The sequence below is a fragment of the Eublepharis macularius genome, chromosome 14 (assembly GCF_028583425.1).
Source record: "Eublepharis macularius isolate TG4126 chromosome 14, MPM_Emac_v1.0, whole genome shotgun sequence".
Lineage (NCBI taxonomy): Eukaryota > Metazoa > Chordata > Lepidosauria > Squamata > Eublepharidae > Eublepharis > Eublepharis macularius.
Window position 1 is genome coordinate 57720875 of NC_072803.1, and position 21905 is coordinate 57742779.

General features: G+C 51.1%; 1 protein-coding gene across 2 annotated transcripts in view; it reads right to left on the reverse strand.

The window, feature by feature from the left end:
- Positions 1 to 21905, reverse strand: part of DNM1 (dynamin 1) — a 215020-nt gene that overhangs the window by 126477 nt on the left and 66638 nt on the right. For both annotated transcript variants that reach the window (XM_054998606.1, XM_054998607.1), the window contains exons 2-5: positions 9963 to 10036; positions 6714 to 6863; positions 5439 to 5642; positions 1548 to 1646 (exon numbers count right to left, since the gene is read on the reverse strand). In XM_054998606.1, coding sequence (XP_054854581.1) covers positions 1548 to 1646; positions 5439 to 5642; positions 6714 to 6863; positions 9963 to 10036 — 527 coding nt within the window. The remainder of the gene's footprint in view (positions 1 to 1547; positions 1647 to 5438; positions 5643 to 6713; positions 6864 to 9962; positions 10037 to 21905) is intronic.

The window sequence follows — 21905 nt, forward strand, 5'->3', positions numbered from 1 at the left end:
AACATTACACCCATACATCACAAATTTTCCTGTGGCTGTGGCTGGCATCTTCAGAGATGTAGCACCAAAAGACAGCGATCTCTCAGTGTTTTTTGGTGCTGCACCTCTGAAGATGCCAGCCACAGCTGCTGGTGAAACATCAGGAACTACAATGCCAAGACCATGGCTATACAGCCCGGAAAATCCACAACAACCATTTATGTGTCTTATTCAAAGGAACTAGGTAACTAGGTAACTTAGAAAGGGTGTTTACTGGGGAACTAGGTAACTGGGGAACTAGGAACTAGGTAAACAAGCAGAATACCCACTCTATCCTTAGTTCCTAATATTAATGTAATGTATTAGATTTCTTACCATCTCTCCCCGCAAGTGGGCTCAGGAGCATACAGTCAATGCCAGGTATAGTTTGTACCAGAACCTGAAAGACTCACGGAGTATAATAGCAACCCTAACCCTCCCCTGCAGGTTTGGTGGAGGACCGCATAACTCGGCAGAATTAGCTGGGACAGACACGATGTGAACAAAATACTATTAAAAAGCTTAAGGTCTGCATGGAGTTGTGGGTGGGTGGTGGACTGTTCACTGAATTTAGAGCTGGGTAGATGTGGAAGTAGAAGAACAAGGGTAGGAAAAGCAAAAAGCAACAGGAAAACATGCGTGCACACACTGCTCCTAAAGGGGGCTACATCTGCTTGTAGCCATTGTCCCCGATCCATCACCCCATCTCCTATCAAAGTTAAAATATGTGTCCCAAACCTGGAATTTCACTGATAAAACACACATCACCACATATACTGGCATTCTTTACTAGCATGAGGAGGGGCATGGGGGGCCAGCCCTCCATCAGCCCACCTTCCAATGCCACCTGCAGATATCTCCCACTGTGGGAGATTCCTTGTCAGGGATTCCTCTCCTTGTGGGAGGCAGAGGCCTAGTCAGTTAGGAGCCAAAACCGAGACCCGGCTCCCACCAAGCCACTGCCAATCAACTGCTGCAGCAGTAGCTCTTTAAAGGAGCAGGGTTCTAGGCGGGAAAGTGGTGTAGTGGTTAAGAGTGGTGGGACTCTAATCTGGAGAATCGGGTTTGATTCCCCACTCCTCCACTTGAAGCCAGCTGGGTGACCTTGGGTCAGTCACAGCTCTCTCAGAGCTCTCTCAGCCCCACCCACCTCACAGGGTGATTGTTGTGGGGATAATAATAACATACTTTGTAAACTGCTCTGAGTGGGCGTTAAGTTGTCCTCAAGGGCAGTATATAAATCTGTTATTGTTGTTGTTAGGCACAACCTGCATAGACCTCCAACACCCCAGGACAACTAGGTTATTCAAGGGACTCTCATTTTGTCTGTTTCTCTTCAGACCATTAACTTAAAATTACACCATCAAATGCTGTCATTCTAGTGCCTGACATTTTTACTCATTTTCAGTTTTTGGAGTATTTTAGTCCAGTCCAAATGATTTATCCTGATCCTCAAAGGAGAATGTTCCCACTGAAGAGAAAGAGAATAGAGAATTTTGGGGGGGGGGAGAAGAAAAAGGGCCTCTTACCTCTCCGTAGTGGAAGCAGCTTGTTTTCTAGAACATCCCGAGCGTCAGTTCCTTCATCCATCAGATCCAGTTTGGTGATGACTCCAATAGTACGTTGGCCTGTCAGGGCATAAGCAGACATAATATACCTTGAACCAAAGAGAGGAAAGAGGCAGTCTCTTGGTCAACTTAATTCCACTAGTTGGCATCATCCCTTGTATGAGATATCCATTCCCATATGTCAATGGCAATTGTGTGGGCCCTGGACAAACTCCAACCTTGTTTGTGGCGGCCAGAGTTCATCCTTTTAACAGACCACTCATCTCTACAACGCCTGCAAACTATGAAGAACTCCAACACCAGACTTCAGAAATGGTCTTGAAAGACTCAGGAGTTCAACATAAAAATTGAAGATGTTGCTTTCCAGAAAGGACAGAGACTCTTAAGAGGAATGGACTCTTATGTGTGATTATGTGACTCGCGTGTAGATTCTCAAATGTGTGCCATGTATCTTGTAAGTTTCTTGTGACTGCTTTTCTTTGGATTTACCACAGAGTACCCTTCTGAACCACCTCCGTCAATCTCTTCCCATGAAAACCCCACTAGGGGTTGCCATAAGTCAGCTATGACTTGAGGGCAGTTTCCACCACCACCACCACCACCCTTCTGAAAAAGGGAACTCTTCTGCTAGAATCTTGTGAGGGGGAGATATGAAGAAAGGCTTTTTTATTTATAGGTTTGGACTGTGTCACCTCCAGTTTGAAAAGTGTCTCTTAGCTGAGAATAGATGGGGGGGAGGGAAAGCCGGACCCAGCCTTGGGATTTTGTTATGCAGATGTAGCCAGAAGGCTTTTTGCTAGAAGCTTACCCATCCAGGAGGGGGACAGAGACTTGGAGGACTGAAATCCCAGAAAGGTTTCTTCCTGGAACCTCCAAGAAAAGCCTCTCTGATCTGCATCTTTGACCAGCCCAGGGGGTGGGTAAAGGGAGAGAAAACTAGGGGTGTGCGCTTCGGGAATCCGATCCGACCTGATCTGGAATGCTCAGGGATTGGCCCTGATTCGGAAATCCCGAAGCAAAGCTTCCTGAAGCATTCGTAATGCTTTGGGAAGCTTTGGGTTTAAATGCCTGTTTCCCTGCTGCTGCGAGCAGCAGGGAAAGGGGTATTTAAACCCTTGAATCAGCTGCTCATCGGGGGCTTCCCCAAGGAGCGGCTGAGTGCCAGTGCTGCTGTGGGGCCAGAAAACTCCTCGGCCCCAACAACGGCGGGTGAAGGAGGCGGCGGGGATGCAGGCATAAGCCTACACCCCACCCCACCCCGCCGGGCGCTTCGTTCGCTCGCCGGTGTCAGGGCTGAGGAGCTCCTTGGCCCCGACACCGGCAGGCGAAGGAGGTGGTGGAGATGCAGGCATAAGCACAGGAAGGAGGATCTTTTTGGCTGACTTGAGCTGGAAGCTGAAGGAGCTGGGAGCTGGTCCCTTGCAAAAGGCAGCCATTGGCCATGTGGAGGCTGGAGGCCTGAACCAGGAAAAGTATGAGGACATCTCAATAAGCTGGAACTTTCTAAGATAAAGAGCCTGCCTAAACAGAAGATCTAAGTTAGGCATGTACAGCAAGAGGGGCAGAGGAACTGAGTTTTTATCCATTTCTTTTTGAGTTCCCTTGCTTGCTCTGGTGCTATGCCTAAAGGTGTATGAACGTTTTTTTCTTTTTTAAATAAATGCTTTTTAACTCTTAAATGCTGATAGTGGCTCTCTGTACCACATAGCCTCCCACTGCTCAACCATGCTATTTAAAACAGGTGCCTGCCACAACAGTCCCTGGGGAAACCAGGTGCTGGGTAGCAGGAGGCTGGGCACAAGACACGGCTCAGAGGGGCAAGTCTGCACAGGGGGAGAGGGGACTCTCTTAGCCCTCCCCCCAGGCAATTCCCACAAAGGCCAAGTGGTGGCAGCGGGGGCAAAAGAGAAGGAACAAAAGGTCCTCTGAGGGGTGGAGCAATCATGTGAGTAGCACAAGCCAGGTGGAGACCTGGACTGCCCCTGCTGAACCCCAGATGGCAAGAAAGGGCAGTGCTCACAGGTCCATGAGGCTTAACAATTTGAGATACGCAGATGACACTACGTTACTGGCCGAAAATAATGAAGACTTGAAACGTCTACTGATGAAGATTAAAGGAGAAATTGCCAAAGCAGGACTGCAGCTGAACATCAAGAAGACAAAAGTAATGATTACTGAGGAATTACACAATTTAAAGTTGACAATGAAGAAATTAAAATGGTTAAAAGTTTTCTATTCCTTGGCTCAATCATCAATCAAAAGGGAGACTACACCAAAGAAATCAGGAGACTGAGACGTGGGAAAGCAGCCATGAGGGAATTAGAAATGACTCTTAAGGATACGATGTCTCTCTGGGAACCAAGATCAAGATAATCCAAAATATGGTATTCCCCATTCCTAGGTATGGATGTGAAAGGTGGACAGTGAAGAAAGTTGACAGGAAGAAAATTAATTCATTTGAAATGTGGGCCCTTTTCACACTGCTTACCTTGACTCGCAACAACGCGGAACATTGCGCTAAAAACACGGAACATCGTATTTTCTTGCGCGAGATTTGCGTGACGTCATGCAAATCTCACGCGAGAAAATGCGACGTTCCGCGTCGTTGCGAGTCAAGGTAAGCAATGTGAAAAGGGCCGTGGTGTTGGAGGAGAGGTTTGCAGATACCATAGATGGACAAAAAGACAAATAAGTGAGTACTAGATCAAATCAAGCCTGAATTCTCCCTAGAAGCTAAAATGACGAAACTAAGGCTATAGTACTTTGGTCACATCATGAGAAGACAAGATTCTCTGGAAAAGTCAATAATGCTAGGAAAAGTTGAAGGCAGTAGGAAAAGAGGAAGATTGAAAATTAATGGCTTGACTCAATAAAGGAAGCTACAGCCTTCAGTTCGCAAAACGTGAGAAGTCTGTTAATGACGGGACATTTGGGGGGGTCCTTCATTCATAGGGTCACCATAAGTTGGAAGTGACTTGACAGCACATAACACACACACATACACATCAATAGCAAAAAGGAACAGGACATATGATTAGTGTAAAGCGTAATTCCCAGTGATATACTGGACGAGTTCTGTATATAAGAGGCACCCTCAGTATTTGAGAAAAGTAGCACACAGAAGAATTTCCAGTTGTCTTTCTATGGAATTGTCTGGGTGATAAAAAAAAAGTGGGGATCAAAGCCTCTTTCTTCATTCAAAGGAGAATTTTTAAAATTCAACCTTGTGGCAGATCTGTGTAGATACATAAGATTTTAATAGTACCTGCTTTGCAGTACTCAATACATCTAATTACATAAGAAACTAGTCTAGCATCTTGGTTCAAACAGTGGCCAGTCAGATGCCACAGGAAAGCTTAGAAGTAGGGTATGCAGACAAACAAGGCTCACCAGCTCACAGTTCTGTAAACCTAGAGCTGCCATGACTAACAGACAGGGCTCATTTTGAGGGAGAATAGGGTTGCCAGCCCCCCTCAATCTCCCAGTGGGAGCTTAGGGCCTGGCTCTTACCTGAGAGAGGGGGTGCGCATGAGTGCAAAGCGCAAGAGCGCTCCTGCAAGCATGATGATGTCACATCTGGGAAGTGACGTCATCATGCAGCCCCTGGATCACGCCGTTGGGGGCTGCAGCGGCCCAAAATGGGCCTGATCACCCCGCTCAGCGGTGCAGAGGGTGATCTAAACTCCCCTCTGTCTGGAGGTCAGGGGGCGGGGCCACCAGCCATGTGACCATTTTCTCCAAGGGCAACCCACTGAGTTCCACCACCTCTTTTCCCAGAAAAAAAGCCCTGGGAAGCAACATAAAGAAACAGAAGTGCCATGAAGGGGGCTTTCAAGCATAAGCTGGACTTACCTTGGGGATCGACTTCCTTTGCAATCTTGAGAGCATCTGAGTTGGCCAGATCAGAATTGGCTGGAGACACGGCAAGGATGAGGCAGTTCTCTTTGGTGACAAACTGCATGAGCATGTCGCGGATCTGGAACTCGATGTCAGGTGGTTGGTCGCCCACTGGGACCTTAGTCATTCCAGGTAGATCCACCAGGGTCAAACTCAAGACTAAATAAGGAAGCAAGAACAGCTAGCATAAGTCAACTGTTGTTGATGCTGGACGCCTAAGAGAAGCGGCATGTATCAGCGCAGCGTTTTACAGCTCAGAAAACAGAGCAAAGACAGCTGGCGTTCAAAAGCACAGACAGTACATAGGGAGACTGGTAGGCCAGTCACTGGCCATTTTCACACGCCCGAAGCCTCTGGAAGATCGCGCGAAACTCACGGCACGAAGTGTCTTCCTAGCGCGATTTCCCGGCACGATCCCGTTTAATGGCGCAATTTCTCGCGTCATCGTGCCATTGAAAGGGATTGTGCCAAGAAATCGTGAGAGGAAGACACTTTGTGCCGTTAGTTTCGCGCGATCTTACGGATGCTTATGGGTGTGTGTGAAAATGGCCACTGTGATAAACTGAAAGTAAAATCCCTGCTCACAGTACTACTAACAGCATTAGTGAATTGCTCTCCTACATTAGACTGAATGTCCAATTTCTTGAGTACTCTGTCTCCAAAGTTAGCCAACAAGAAACCTATAGAAAACTAACCTCCAAGGATGGCAAAGTGGAGATAGTCAGCTCCTGATATTTGTCCCAGCAATCTGGTAATCAAAAATACACTAGTCCTAGAATGGAGGTGTTCCATTGCTAACTATTGTAGGTAGTAACCACAACTAGACTGCTGCTCCTTGAATTTGTCTAATCCTTTATTTGGATTAAGCTGTTTGCCACTACCAAACCTTTGGCAATTAATTCCATACAACCATGATCCTTTGCATGAAAATATGCTTCCTTTTATTTATCCTGCCAATCCATTTAATTGGACTGAATTATAGACCGAGAGACTTGTCTTCCCCATCTACTTGCTCCACGCTGTTCATAAAAGTATAAACCTCGATTGTGCCATTCTCTTCTTCCCCTCTGCCTATCACCTTCTTTTCTAAACTGAGATGTGGAAGGTAACATAAAAACGTTCTCTACACACCGCTGTAGTCCCAAAGCAAAACAATTATCAGACACAAAAGAATTCTCCGATTCCACTGTCCATACCCCCGCCCTCAGCTGGTGTGAAGACAGTATTTACCATGGGGAGAGTAGACTCGCAGGTTGATTGGGACCGGAGAAATGCCTTTGTTGGATCCAGTAACCCTATCAGTCTCCGCTTCAATCTCCTGGCGTATCTCCTCAAAGTCAGTAAACTTCTTCCCTTTGCAGTGTAAAAATTCTCCATGTTCTAGTTGGGGACGGGGCAGGAATGGCAGGACAGAAAATCACAAGCAATCATTATGTTAACAGGGACACTGGTATGCTTGCTTGTTACTGGTTACCTCACAAAAACAACTTGTTTTTCCATGGAGTGCTGCAAGACGTAAGCTCCAATGGTGTACATCTCAACGACTGCTTGGCTGAGGCTGCTAGGTGTACACTATCTGCAGGTTTTGCTTGTGCTGCTATTACCCATCCCTCAATCCCATCTTCCTGCTTTTGCTGCCTGCTTTGCAGCTTTCATTGTTGGCAATCACAGGTTTGGGGGGTAATTTCCACTATTTGGTAACAGCCCCGTGGCGCAGATGGGTAAGTTGCAATACGGCAGCCCAAGCTCTGCTCACGACCTGAGTTCAAGTGGCAGAAGCCGGGTTCAGGTAGCTGGCTCAAGGGCTGACTCAGCCTTCCATCCTTCCAAGTTTGGTGAAATGAGTACCTAGTTTCCTGGGGGTAAAGTGTAGATGACTGGGGAAGGCAATGGCAAACCACCCCGTAAAAAGTCTGCCACGAAAACGTCACAGTGCGACGTCCCCCCAGTAATGACTCGACGCTTGCACCGGGGACTACCTTTACCTTTACCTTTCACTATTTGCTGAATTTATGTCTTCCATGTATGGATGTCACAGCACGGGGACGAGCGATCGTTTTTCACATTTCAAAATTTCCATTTGTTTCTGTGTCATTCATTATTACATCCATTCACTTTCATCACGACATTCTTCTCCTTCCTGGTAACACTTAGTGGCTGATTCACATAGTTACAGGCTGAATCCACACACCCTCGGAGCATCCCGGCATTGCGCTAAATGTTCGCCAAGCACCCGGAAGTATAGCGTCTTTCTAGCGCGATTCAGAAATCGCGCTAGAAAGATGCTATACTTTCGGGTGTTTAGCGAACATTTAGCACAACGCCAGGGCGCTCCAAGGGTGTGTGGATTCACCCACAGTCTATGTGGAGCATACGTGGACTGTCAACAGACATTTCTAAGTTGAGAGCTGGGAACTTACAGTGCATATCCAAGCGGTTTCACCTTTCTAAGTTCATTGAAGTCAGCGGGCTTAGAAGGGTGTAATTTATTTACAACTGCACTGCTAATTCCCAGGCAAGTGTTCATCCAGTTGGGATCAAGACCACAACATACAAACAGAAAGATTTCAGCCTCCCACCCTCCCCCTGCGCCATTTTCTCACCCCAAAATGGCTGTAGGGAGCTACTATTTGCCTCACTGAGGAAACTAGTAAACAAAACAGAGGAACCTTCACTACTGAACCAAATACCAAGACGTAGGATAATACACGAGAAGGAAAGAACCAGTTAACAATTATTATGAAGCTAATAAATTCATTGAGGTTTTTTTTTAGAAAGAATCAACAATAACACTTTACTCAATGAAAAGGATAGTAAATCAAATGAAATCAGTCAAACAGCAAACAACGCAAACTCCAACCGCTGTCGTACAGTAATCTAGTAGTCCATATAAGTCCATTCAAACAATAGGAAACATCCCATCGGTAAGTATCCAAGGTAGGTACTCTAGAAATTCTTGAAAAACGAAGAGTTTTGACTAGTTTTTACTAGATTACTATACGACAGCGGTTGGAGTTTGCATTGTTTACTGTTTGACTGACTGATTTCATTTGATTTACTATCCTTTTCATTGAGTAAAGTGTTATTGTTGATTCTTTCTAAAAAAACTCAATGAATTTATTAGCTTCATAGTAATTGTTCACTGAGGAAACTGGCACGTAGCCCTCAGTACCAGGGGAAGAAACAGTGGCTTCCCCAGCCGATAGAGGTTGGGAAATTGGCCTGAGGTACAGGGCCGGATCCAGGGGGGGGGCAAGGGGGTAGCCTGCCCCCGGCGCCGCTAAAGAGGGGGCGCCGGGGTGGCTGCCAGCTGCCCGGGAGGCTGAGCGCAGGGTTGGGAAACCCTCGCCAGCCCCGCCGATGGGGCGGCTGGCTGGCTTGCCGTGCGTGCAGCCAGCCGCATGGCAAGCCAGCTGCCCCAGCTCACGCCCTCGCTGCTGCCAGCTCCGCGGCTCACCGTGGGCTGGAGCGGCTGGCTTGCCGCACAGGCGGCACAGGGCAGTGGGGCGCGCTAACTGTGCGGAGGGCCTCCTAGCCCTGCGCTCAGCTGGCCGCGCGACAAGCCAGCCACCCCAGCGCCTGGTGAGCCGCGGAGCCCTTGGCAGCGAGAGCGTGCGCTGGGGCAGCTGGCTTGCCATGCGGGTTGCTGAGCGCAGGGCTGGGAGCCGCGTGCGCGGCAAGGCAGCCAGCCGCCCCACCGCTTGCCCGCACTGCCGCCAGCTCCATGACTCACCGGGCGCTGGAACGGCTGGCTTGCTGTGCATGGCTCCCGCCCATGTGATGACGTCACAAGTGACGTCATCACGCAGCGCCGGGAGCGCGCGCGCGCATGGAGGTCCCAGGCAAGGTTTGCCCCGGGCGCCCATGTGCCTAGATCCGGTGCTGCTGAGGTATGAGGCTGAAGCCCCTACTTCCTCCATGCTGAGAGGTCAGAAGAACCCAAATCAGGCCGATACCTGCTAGGGAATGAATTTCCCAGCATGCAATTCGCATAGCACCCTGATTCAAAGTTCACACAGTGGACATGTGTCCAATGCGTGGGCTTTGTAACATGTGAATCAATGCACTGGTGAAGGGGGGATGGAAGCAGGAGAGCTCTTTCACCAGCCAACCTATCAGCTATCAGCCTTGGAGCCACCACATGTTAAGGATGGAGGGGGAAAGGGGAGATCTTATATACAAATACTACTCTCAGTTAATTACACTTCCTTTTTGTTTGTCTATAATGAACAAAATTAACAGACTAATGCATTTTTTAATTTTATTTTTATTTATGATATTTTTCATTATGTATCACCTTTTTTCATTGAGACTCAAGCTGGATTACATATGGCTAAGATATCCAATAAACAACGCAATATGATTTGGCTGTTTTTTCATTCATTTGGTAATAAATACAGATTCCTAAAGTCTATATCACTGCAACTCTGTGGGACAACTCTGTGTTTACATTGAGAAGGAGAGGAAACCTTGACATACCTGTGGGAGCATTAACCAGCTGCAGGACCAGGGGGCGTCTGGTGACGATGCCAGATCCACGGGGCAGGAAATCCCTGAAATGAAATGAGAGTCTTAGTGAATGATGGCTTCCTTCCTTTCAACCTCGCCAAAGGGCTCTTGCCTCTGGACTTCATACAGGAGACTCGAACCAGCTCTTACTTCAGAGGCAAAATAGAACAGTCCAGTAGCACCTTTAAGACTAACCAACTTTACTGTAACATAAGCTTTCGAGAACCACAGCTCTCTTCGTCAGATGCTCCTCTGGATCTATTACTTCAGAGGAGTTGTCATGCAAATGTAAAACACACACTTCACAGAATGCTTGTTTGCCATACAAATGCTGTTCCTCCACTTTGTCGCCCTCTCCTTGCACCAAGTCAACACAACCAAGGTGCTCAAAAGCAACTTGTGTGTGTAAAGTCTGGTGTGTAAAAACGTCCATATTCATATATTCTTATCTAGAGGACAGAAAGCAAGAAGAAAAAAGCAAAATCACACATTCCCCACGGGGATAGGGAAAAATAAAAACTACTCAATAAAGTACAATCCTACAGTGCAATCCTACACAGAGTAACTCAGCATTGAAACCATATTTGGTTGCCCAATATTAATTTTATTTAACTTTAACTTTATAACACAAACAGCAAATTGTATATAATTAATAATAATAATAACAACAACATTTGATTTATATACCGCCCTTCAGGACAACTTAACGCTCACCCAGAGCAGTTTACAAAGTATGTCATTATTATCCCCACAGAAAGCATTCTGTGAGTTGCATGGGGCTGAGAGAGCTCTGAGAGAGCTGTGACTGACCCAAGGTCACCCAGCTGGCTTCAAGTGGAGGAGTGGGCAATCAAACCCAGTTCTCCAGATTAGAGTCCTGCACTCTTAACCCCTACACCAAACTGGCTATTTCGTTTAAAAAATTAAAATATCACAAATGCAAAATAACACAAAAATGTCATGAACATATCAAAGGTAATGAATGTAACAACCAAACAGAACAATTAAGATGTAGTTATATAGCCACTTAAGAGAGACATGTATCTTTGAAAGTTGAGATACAGAGACAAGTATGTATTTTTATTACTTATTCCAATTGCTAGCGATGTGACACTCCATTAAAACAACACCCTACCATAAAATAAAACCCCATTTTCTGATTGTCTTCTCCGTTGTTGTTTTTCTGGACTAATCTATCATCATATATTAATTGTACTTTACTTCAGCCATCATAAATTTTTCGAGAATCCTAGGATTTTTTGTTTAGTTAAGGTACGATAAATTCTGTTAAACAGCAGAATTTGAGTCCAGTGGTACCTTAGAGGCCAACAAGATTTTCAAGGTAATACGCTTTTGAGAGTCAAAGCTCCCTTTTTCAGCATCTTCTGAAGTATCTGAAGAAGGGAGCTTTGACTCTTGGAAGCTTATACCCTGAAACTCTTGTTAGTTTCTAGGTGCCACTGGACTCAAATTCTGCTGTTATATTGCAGACACAGCTACCTACCGGAAACTATCTTCACGGAAGGCACCAAATCCTGTTAGTATTCTTCAGTGCCCGGGGCGGTGCAAGGGTTTTCAGTGCTCACGGCTGGCCGAACACCCCCACGCGTGTGCACTGGCCTGCGTGATGATGTCACATGTGACATAATCACGGGATCACTCATTCGCACATGCGTGCGCACATGCGCCGCTGCCGGCCCGATCACTGCAGTAGGCGGCCTCCGAGCTCTCCCGCTTGGTTGCCTGCGCCGCCACAGATGCCTGCCCACGGCGGCTGCGCCCAGCCGGGGGCTTGTGCTGGCGGCAGTGGCAGCGGCGGCGTGGGGTGGGAGGGATAGGAGGCTGATGCTTTGTGGCACGTGCTCCTGCCCCCCGTGCCTCCTCCGGCACTCCCTCCGGGACCCCGCGCCTGAGGCCACTGCCTACCTGGCCTCTATGGGCGCACTGGCCCTGTCAGCACCTACTCTCAAAATATAATTCCCAGTGATCCACAGGAATAAGAAATTACTCTTAAACAGGTCTTTTTTTCTAGGAAAAGAGGTGGTGGGTTGCCAACTCAGCGGGTTGCTAGCACAGGGGGCAACTCTTGGTGGGAGGTGGTGCCCCTGGTACCACATGTGCGCACCCAAAGTGCATGCATGCTCCCAGGGCCAATGACGTCACTTTGGGTCAGCTGGAACAAGGGGGGAGTTTTTAAAAGTTTAAATCACCCTGGGCGGAAATGGTCACATGGCCGGTGGCCCCGCCCCCTGATCTCCAGATAGAGGGGGTTTAGATTGCCCTCTGTGCCACTGCGCAGAGGGCAATCTAACCTCCCCTCTGTCTGGAGATCAGGGGGCGGGGCCACCAGCCATGTGACCATTTTCAAGAGGCTCCAGAACTCCGTTTCACCGTGTTCCAGCTAAAAAAAAGCCCTGCTCTTAAATCAATTTAAGTCTTGCCTATTGATGTGGTGGCAGGGGAGTCTTACTGACTTTTGCCATGACCAGAAAAGTAGAGCTTGTAAGGGGAAAAGAAGTCACACAATCACAGTTCTCAAATGGTGAGATGAGGTTCCCTCCCTTATGGGAGTGTGGGACACTGGAAGGGGCAGACACCAGAGATGGAGGGGTGGAATCCTGAGGGGGGTGGAATCTTCCCTCCTCTACCCGCCAAGACAAGTAGGTTGCAGCCCCAGCCCAAGGGTTTAAATTAGCATTTAAAATGAACAAAGTAGAAATAAAAATGTATTTTTATTGATTTTTTAAAACTTTTCATTAATTCTAACGCAATTTTCGTATTGTAACCCTTTTTGCACTTTTTGCATTAGGCCATCAATTTGTGTGCTAGAACTTTGCTTTTGTTTTCGCAAACTGGGGGTAGTAATTTGTTTAACACAAAGCTTTGACTCTGTTTTGTGTTCTGTTGAGATGGCGGCCAACCCAACAAGTCTCTCTTGCAAAAAAAAAAATCACACAAAATGGCGTGTGGAGTTCTTCAGAGTTGTTCATCACAGCAAGAACAACTCAAAGGTTGCAAGCCTGAGAACTGTTTCTTGGGGGTAGGTCCCATTAAATAAAATGGGACTTACTTCAGAGAGTAGCACTGATGAGGCTTGTTCCCAAAGTCACTCTTCTATCCTCCTCACACCATTTCAAAGAATATCAGTGACAGGTAAGCAACCTGTTTCTAATCTGTCATCATTCACCCTGCATACAGAGATCCAGAGGAGTCAGCTGTGTTAGTCTGTATTTGCAAAATAGTAAAGAGTCCAAAGACTAACCAAATTTATTCTAGCATAAGCTTTTGAGAACCACAGCTCTCTTTTTCAGATGCATGGAGGGTATGAAGAAACTGGCCAGAGATATATGGGTGGTGAGGGGAGGGGGGAGTAGAGCAGTTGCAAAAGTCATGAAAGAGGTGGAGTGTACAATTACGGCTGGGTGTGACCCCTCCCCTCCATAGCTGAATCTAAATGGAATACCTGAAAGACAGTTCTGATAATGAGATAACCACCCAGAGTCTCTATTCAATCCAAGTCTGATTGAGTCAAATTTACATATGAATTCCAATTCAGCAGCCTCCCATTGGATTCTGCTTTTGAAATGTTTCTGTTGAATTATGTTGACCTTTAAGTCCTTGATGGAGTGTCCTGGTAGACTGAAGTGTTCTTCTACTGGTTTCTGGATACTGCCATTTTTGATGTCAGATTTGTGTCCATTTATTCTTTTGTGCAGAGGTTGGCTGGTTTGTCCAATGTACAGAGCAGAGGAGCATTTTTGGCACATAAGAGCACATATCACGTCAGCAGCAGTGTCAGGGTTTTCGGTGCTCGCAGCTGGCCGGTGGGCTGGGCGCCCCCGCATGTGTGTGCGCACCGGTCTGCGTGATGACATCACATGTGACATCATCATGGGAGCATGTGCCGCCAGCCCAATTGCTGCAGCGGGCGGCTGGGATGGTGCGCGGGTGGCCTCCAAGCTCTCCCGCTTGGTTGCCTGCGCCGCTGTAGACGCCTGCCTGCGGCAGCTGTGCCTGGCTGGGGGGGTGCGCTGGTGGCGGCGGCACAGGGCGCCCCCAGCCCCCCGCACCTCCTCTGGCGCTCCCTCCGGCACCCCGCACCCTGAGGCCACCGCCTACCTGGCCTCAATGGGTGCGCCAGCCCTGTATCACGTTGAGAATGAGCAGCTGTAAGAGCCAGAGATTGTGTAGTTGACGCCATTGGGTCCTGTAATTGTATGTATACAGAGTCATTTGCACTGGCAATGGAGTAGCTATGCAGCACTTTTCTCTGTCAGCTGCCATTCCTCCCAATATTTTCTACTACTCTTTTTGTCCTCCAGCTTTCATTCATAGCATATAACGCCCAGTGGCACGGAGTAAATTTTTATTTACCTCCATTCTATAATATATTTAACTACAGCAAAATTCCTGTTCCCCAATCATGATCTTTGCCAGTCCTTCACTCCCCGTAGAGTCACCTCTGATGCAACGTCTCACCTTTCACCAAACAGCTTAAAGGCTAGTCCCCACGATCAATGACTAAATAACAGCTTTGTATTTATTGCATGAAAATAAACGTGTATGGAAAGCCGGAGGTGGGCAAAGTGCAGTTTAAAGTTTGCTCCATGAATTACAGAGGTCAGGTCAGCTGGGTTCTAGGAGGGTGAAGGGAATGCGTTGCTGAAATGTGCAGAGGGCAAACGATCTCTCTGCAACAAAATCAATAGTAGCCAAGAGTCCGTTTCTACCTTGGATCCTCCTGACTCTTTGCCCAGAAACAACAGAGTGCTTAACGCCGGCTCAACAGCAGCAGGAATCCACTGCAAAGAACAATGGCACCAAGGTGAAAACATTACCAAGACAAAGGCATGTTTCAGGGAAGGAAGGAAGATGCATTTAAGTTCATCCTTTCCTATTGCTGACACAGCAGCTACAATCCACAAGTCTTTTTTCCTGGCCTCCTGAAAATAAATTCTCTCTTCCTGAATCAGAGGAGTTAGCCGTGTTAGTCTGTAGTAGCAAAATCAAAAAGAGTCCAGTAGCACCTTTAAAACTAACCAATTTTATTGTAGCATAAGCTTTCGAGAATCACAGTTCTCTTCGTCAGATGCATGGAGGGCCAAAAGAAACTGGTCAGATATAGAGGGGAGGGGAGGGCGGAGTAGATGCAAACAAGTCCTTCTGATATGGAGATGCAAACAGCTCCTTCTGATATGGAGATCAGTTTGCTTCTGTAAAGGTTCAGAGGAGTTAGATGTGTTAGTCTGTAGTAGCAAAATCAAAAAGAGTCCAGCAGCACCTCCAAGACCAACCAATTCCACTGCAGCACAAGCCTTCGAGAATCACAGCTCTCCCCGCCAGATGCTTCCTGAAGGCTTTGCAAGTGTGTATTAGATCAAAGATTGTATCGACCCTTCCATAATTCTCCCCTCCTGTCCTGAATTCCATCAGAAATCTTTGGCATAGGGTTGCCAGCCTCCAGGTAGTGGCTGGAGATCTCCCGGAATTACAGAGATCAGTTTACCTGGAGAAAATGGCTACTTCGGGGGGTGGACTCTATGGAATTACGCCATGCCAAGGTCCTTTCTCTCCCCAAGCCCCACTTTCTCCAGGTTTCTCCAGGTTTCACCCCCCGGATCTCCAGGAATTTCCCAACTTGGAGCTGGCAACCCTACTTAGGCATCAGCTTTGAATTCCCTGATGATTTGCAGTATCTCTGACTGGGGTAACTGTATTAATAGATCTTAGTCATTATCTATTTTTGACACATGAAGGGGACCCTATTTGAATTGGGACCCCAGCACCGATGAAGGGGAAGTTTAACCTCCCCCCCCCCACACACACACCATGCCCTGATATTACTTGCAATACAGAAGCTATTATATTTTTATCCCGCCCTTCCTTCAAGGAACTCAGAGAGGAGTACACAGCTCTTTCCTGACCCATTTTATTCTCACAACAACCTGGGCCATTTTCACACTGCTTACCGGCCACGGAACATCGTGCCGAGCTCCCGCAACAACAGCGTCTTCTTGGTATGATTTCGGCTGTTCTCACGCGAAATCACACCAGGATGACGCTGTCGTTCCGGGGGCTTAGCACAATATTCTGTGGCCGGTAAGCAGTGTGAAAATGGTCTTGGTGTGACAGCTTAAGTTATGTGACAGAGAGGAGAGAGAGAGAGAGAGAGAGAGACTGGGCCAGCATTGCCTGGATCTCTCCAGTAGTAGTCTGATACTTTGGTGGTGGAAAGTGCCATCAAGTCATAGCTGACTTATGGTGACCCATGCTGGGACTTTCAAGGCAAGAGACTAACAAAGGTGGTTTGCCATTGTCTGCCTCTGCAACCACAGTCTTCTTTGAAGGTCTCCCACACAATTGTTAACCAAGGCCGAGCCTGCTTAACTTCCGAGATCTGACAAGATTGGGCTTGCCTGGACACTCTTAACCACTATGCCACGCCACGCCACGCCACGCCACGCCACACCAAAAAAAGACAGATATCTATTTGGATCTTCCATTTTTTTCCTTACTGCAACTAATACAGCTGCTGGGATGGATTTCTATTGGAGATATGGCACTGAGTAACTTCCCTTTCTAAGTCTTGTGGCCTGGATACAACCCCCCCAGCAACCCCTTTTTAATATCAAAGGAAATGTTTGGAAATCCAGTCATGGATCTGTCACTAACAGAGCAATCCTGTGTGTGCAGTTACTCCACTATGAGCTAAACTACACGAGATGAATTACACGAGGACACTCAAGTGAAGGGAAGCCAGCTGGGTGACCTTGGGTCAATCACAGCTCTTCCAGAGCTCTCTCAGCCCCACCAAACTCACAGGGTGAGCGTTGTGGGGATAATAACACACTCTGTAAACCACTCAGAGTGGGTGTTAAGTTGTTCTGAAGGGCAAATTGAATGTTATTATTACTATTATTATTATCAAAGGCAAAGAAAAAAAGCAATAGGGAAGAGAGAGAGTGGGAAATCAGATTCCCCCAGCTCCACATCGTTGCAGGGGCCCCATTTGTATCTACTGCACTTGGTCTGCAGGTATTGTCTGCTTATTTTAAAAAAAATCAATTATATTTTTATCCTGCCCTTCCTCTGTGGAGTTCAGGATTCATGGGTCTCTTTATCCTCATAGGCTGTGACATAGGTTATGCTGAGAGGAACTGGCTTACTTTCAGGACAGAGAGGGAATTTCGGCCTGATCCAGTACACTTACCACTAGACCCTGTTGTCAATATTTCACTTGCTTCCTGTTCTTGCCACCTCTAGTGACCTAGGAATACCAGCACCATTAACGATCTACAATACTCTCCTCTTCACTGTAAATTAGTGTGGCCACAGTATTTGGGTGTCTCAATGTATTATCTGAGGAACTTCGAATGCCGCATCTTTGCTGATTTGGATTTAAATTATGTTGATTGTAACTATGGTTGTTGTGGGTTTTCCGGGCTGTATTGCCGTGGTCTTGGTATTGTAGTTCCTGACGTTTCGCCAGCAGCTGTGGCTGGCATCTTCAGAGGTGTAGCACCAAAAGTGTCAGGCTGTGGCACGCCCCCTGGCGGCGGGTCTGGGCGGGGCGGTCCCGGCGGGTCCGTGCTGGTAGCCTGGAGCGGCTGGGCGGGTCCCCAAGGAAGCGTGGAGGCTCTTTCACAGGCGGCCTCAGACTAGGGCGGCCCTTGTCTGACCGGCGGGCCGGTCAGCACGTGGCTCCACCCGGCTGGCTGCGCCTTAACCTTCAGGGCAGCCGGCTGACAAATGACAGGGTGCTCGCCTTAGGATGCCGGGCACCTGCTATGTCTCTTCCAGTACCTTCCTCCTCGGCCTGCCTCCAGAGCCTCCTTAAATACTTTCCCCACTCCAGCTCCACCCTCACCCCCGAGTGCTTCCACCCACCATCAATCCCAACACCTGTGCCACCTGCATCCCAGCCCATTGGGCCCACCTCCCTCTACCCCGTTGGTGGGCTGCTAGCCGGGCTGCCCCGCTCTCCCCCAATGCCTCTTGCCCTCCTCCCTCCTGCCCTGTGATGGACGGCGGGCTAGGCCCCTGACGGGGCGATCTGGCCCTTCCCCGGGCCGCCCTCCAATCACAGGCTGGCTTGCTCCTCCCTCCCCCCTGCTGGCCCCGGCCGCCCTCCTGCTTGGCCGAGGGCGCCTACGCTGGCGTTTGGCAGCCCGGCGCGGCCTCGCCCCGCTCGCTGCGGCCTTCCCCGCGGCCCGGACGGGGCCGTCGCCGCCAGAGCGCTGACCGCGCCGGCCGCCGCTTCCGAGTGCGCCCGCTGTCGTGGCCGCTCGGGCTCCTCTCCTCTGGTGCGGCGGCGGGCGGCGGCGCAGCAGCGGCGCAGCCGCTGGGGCCTTCTTCCACCGGTGGGGCCTCGTCCTTGGCCTCTCCCGCCCGGTAGGTGGGCTCTGCGTCGTCGGGGGGGTGGGGGTGGGGGGAGTCCGAGGCCGGCGTGTCGGGCCTCGGACACACACCCCCTCTTTGCGTTGCGTCGGGCGTGGCTTCCCCGGCGAACATCCGGGACAGGAAGTCGGCGTTGACATGCTGTTTCCCTGGCCTGTGCCGGATCGTAAAGCTGAAGGGTAGAAGAGCCAGATACCATCTTAGCACGCGTGCATTGTGATCTTTAAGCCGGGACATCCAGACAAGGGGGGCGTGGTCCGTCACGAGGGTGAAGGGGTTATTAGCGAGGTAATATTGCAGCGCCCCGACAGCCCACTTGACAGCGAGGGCCTCTTTTTCCACGACCGCGTAACGGCGTTCAGCTGGCTGGAGCTTCCTGCTGATGAACAGGACTGGGTGCTCCTGCCCGCCGTGGTCCTGGGACAGGACGGCTCCGAGCCCGCTATCGGATGCGTCCGTCTGAAGAATGAAGGGCCGGTCGAAGTCAGGGTTGCGCAGGACTGGTGACCCGGACAGAGCGGCTTTGAGGTCGAGGAAGGCTTGTCGCCGGGGCGGCGTCCACTGGACCTGGTTGGGCTGGTCTTTGCGTAGGCAGTCCGTAAGGGGGCTGGCTCGGCTGGCGTACTGTGCAATAAATTTACTGTAGTAGCCAACCAGCCCCAGAAACCCCCTAAGCTGCTTCTTGGATTTCGGCAGGGGGCATGCCTCCAGTGTCGCCACCTTGTCCGGGAGGGGCCTCAGCTGCCCCCGCCCCACGAGGAACCCGAGGTATTTCAGCTCCTGGAAGCCCAGTCGGCTCTTGGTGGGGTTGGCCTTCAGCCCTGCGTCCCGGAGGGCTCGTAACACTTGGCGGAGATGGCGGAGGTGGGATGGCCAGTCAGGGCTGTAGATTAAGATGTCGTCTATGTAGGCGGTGGCGAAACCTTGGCACTGAGCCAGCGCCCGGTCCACCAGCCGCTGGAAGGTGGCGGCGGCCCCGTGCAACCCAAAAGGCATGACCTTGAACTCAAACAGCCCTTGGGGGGTGGCGAAAGCCGTTTTCTCGCGGTCCCCCGGGGCCATGTGAACCTGCCAGTATCCTTTGGTTAGGTCTAGCGCCGACAGGTAGCGAGCCGCGCCTAGCTGATCGATTAGCACCTCGGCCCGGGGCATGGGGTACGCGTCGAACTTTGCGACCTTGTTTACCTCCCTGTAGTCGACACAGAACCTCACGGACCCGTCCAGTATCGGGACCAGCACAATGGGACTGCGCCACTCGCTGTGTGAGGGTTGGATTACCCCCAGGCGTAGCATTTCCTCCACCTCTCGGGCCACGGCCTCCCATTGCTTCCGGGGGAGGGGCCACCAGGTTGCCCGGGCCACTTGGCCGGGGTCTGTGGGAATCCTGTGCTCAGCCAGGTGGGTGCGTCCTGGACGGGTGGAAAAACAGCCGGGCAAGTCCTTCAGCAGCGCCCGGAGTTGCTGCCGCTGGTGGGGCTCCAACGCCTCGTCGAGCCCTGGCGCGTTTTCCTCCGGCTGGCGGTCCGTCCACGGGAGCTCTCCCGTTGGCGGGTCCAGTGGGTCGTCCGCGAGTCGGCAGGTGCCGGAGGGTCGCTCCTGCCACTCCTTGAGGTCGTTGATGTGCAGGCGTTTGGACTGACGGGGGGAGGCGCCACACTGGACCTCATAGGAATGGGACCCCAATACCCTCTTGACCTGGAAGGGACCCCGCCATGGGTCACCGTGGTGCCCGGGCCCGAACACGCGGCGGTTGACCAGGACCCGATCCCCTTCCTTGAAGGTTCTCAGCCGGGTCCCGCGATCGTACCGGGCCTTCTGGGCCGCCTGGGCCTTCTCCAGATTCTGCCCGGCCAGAGTCCTGGCTGCTTCTAATCGTTCCTGGAGCTCCCTCATATATTCAGGGGCGGGCCTCCCTGGGGGTTCCGACGACTCGGCCCGCCGCCCCTCCATCACTTCCAGGATCCCCCGAGGGTTGCGCCCATATATTAATTCAAAGGGGGTGAAGCCGGTGGACGCTTGAGGCGATTCGCGGACCGCGAACAGCAAGGGGTCCACGAAGAGGTCCCATTGGGCTGGGCGGTCGTGGGCCAGACGCCGTAGCATCTGTTTGAGCGTTTGGTTGAACCGCTCCACTAGGCCATCTGTCTGAGGGTGGTATATGGAGGTGAAGATCTGCCGTACTCCCATGGTGCGGCATAACTGACGGGTGACGGAGGCCGTAAACGGGGTGCCACAATCCGTGACCAGCTCCTTGGGGATGCCCACCTGCGCGAAGAATCGTACCAGGGCGCGCGTCATGCCGGGCGCCTGCATCGTCCGCAGGGGTATGGCCTCCGGGTACCGGGTGGCGTAATCCACCAGGACGAGGACGAACCTGCATCCCCGGGCGGTCCGCGGCAACGGGCCTATGAAGTCCATAGCCACTCTCTCGAAGGGCGTGCGGATCACGGGCAGTGGTGCCAAAGGAGCCCGCGGGGGTGGCCGACCCGCTGTTCGCTGGCAGACCTCGCAGGTGCGGCAGTAGTCCTTCACGTCTCGGGACACCGAGGGCCAGAAGAATCGGGCCAGCACCCGGGCCAAGGTGTTAGCAGGTCCCTGGTGTCCGGCCCAGCTGTGGTCGTGTGCATGGGCGAGTATACGTGGTCGATAGCCTTGGGGGGCCAGAAGCTGTCGGACCTCGCCACCCCTGGCCCTCGTGATGCGGAACCACACGCCCCCTTCCTGGATCACCCGAGGTACTCTCCCAGCCCGCCTGCCATCCATCACGACCCCCTCACTCACCGCCACGGCGTCTCGGAGCCCACCTAAAGTGGGATCGTCCGCTTGGCGAGCGATGAAGCTGGGGTCCGTCGACCAATCCTGGGCGTTCGGGTCTGCTGTGGGGTCGTTCACCGTGGAGGGTCCCTCCCTCGGGTCCTCCGCGGGCAAGGCTTCCTCGGGCCCGCGTGCAGCCTGGAGGTGTTGGTGGAAGCTGGGGGCATCGCGGCCCAGGAGAACAGGGTAGGGCAGGGCCGGTACTCGGGCTAGCTCTACCTCCCAGGTCTGGCCGTGGCAGGTCAGAGGCACTCGTACCACCGGGTAGGTCTCCGAGTGGCCATGGAAGCAGGCCACGGCCGTCGAGCGGACGATGGGTAAGTGGGGCGGTAGCAGGCGTGTGCGGATCATCGAAATGGAACTGCCGCTATCCAAGAAGGCGGACAGGCGCCGCCCTGCCACTTCTACCATTACTATCAGCGGCGGCGGCCTTGGCAGGCGGGCCGTCACCGGGTAGGCTTCTTCCCAGCCAGCGTCACACTCCATGAGCGGACAGTCGCGGATGAAGTGGCCCCGCTGGCCGCACTTAAAGCACGGGCCCCGGTCTTCGGGGTCTCGGGAACTCTTTGGGGCGGCCTCTGGTCCGGGCCTGGCCAGGGGTCGGCCCCAGGCCCCCTCCCGACCGGGGAGCAGCGGGGGTGCCCGAGAAGCCCCCGGTCGCGGCCCCGACGCCTCCCGGGCCCCGGACCTGGCCCTCCCCGG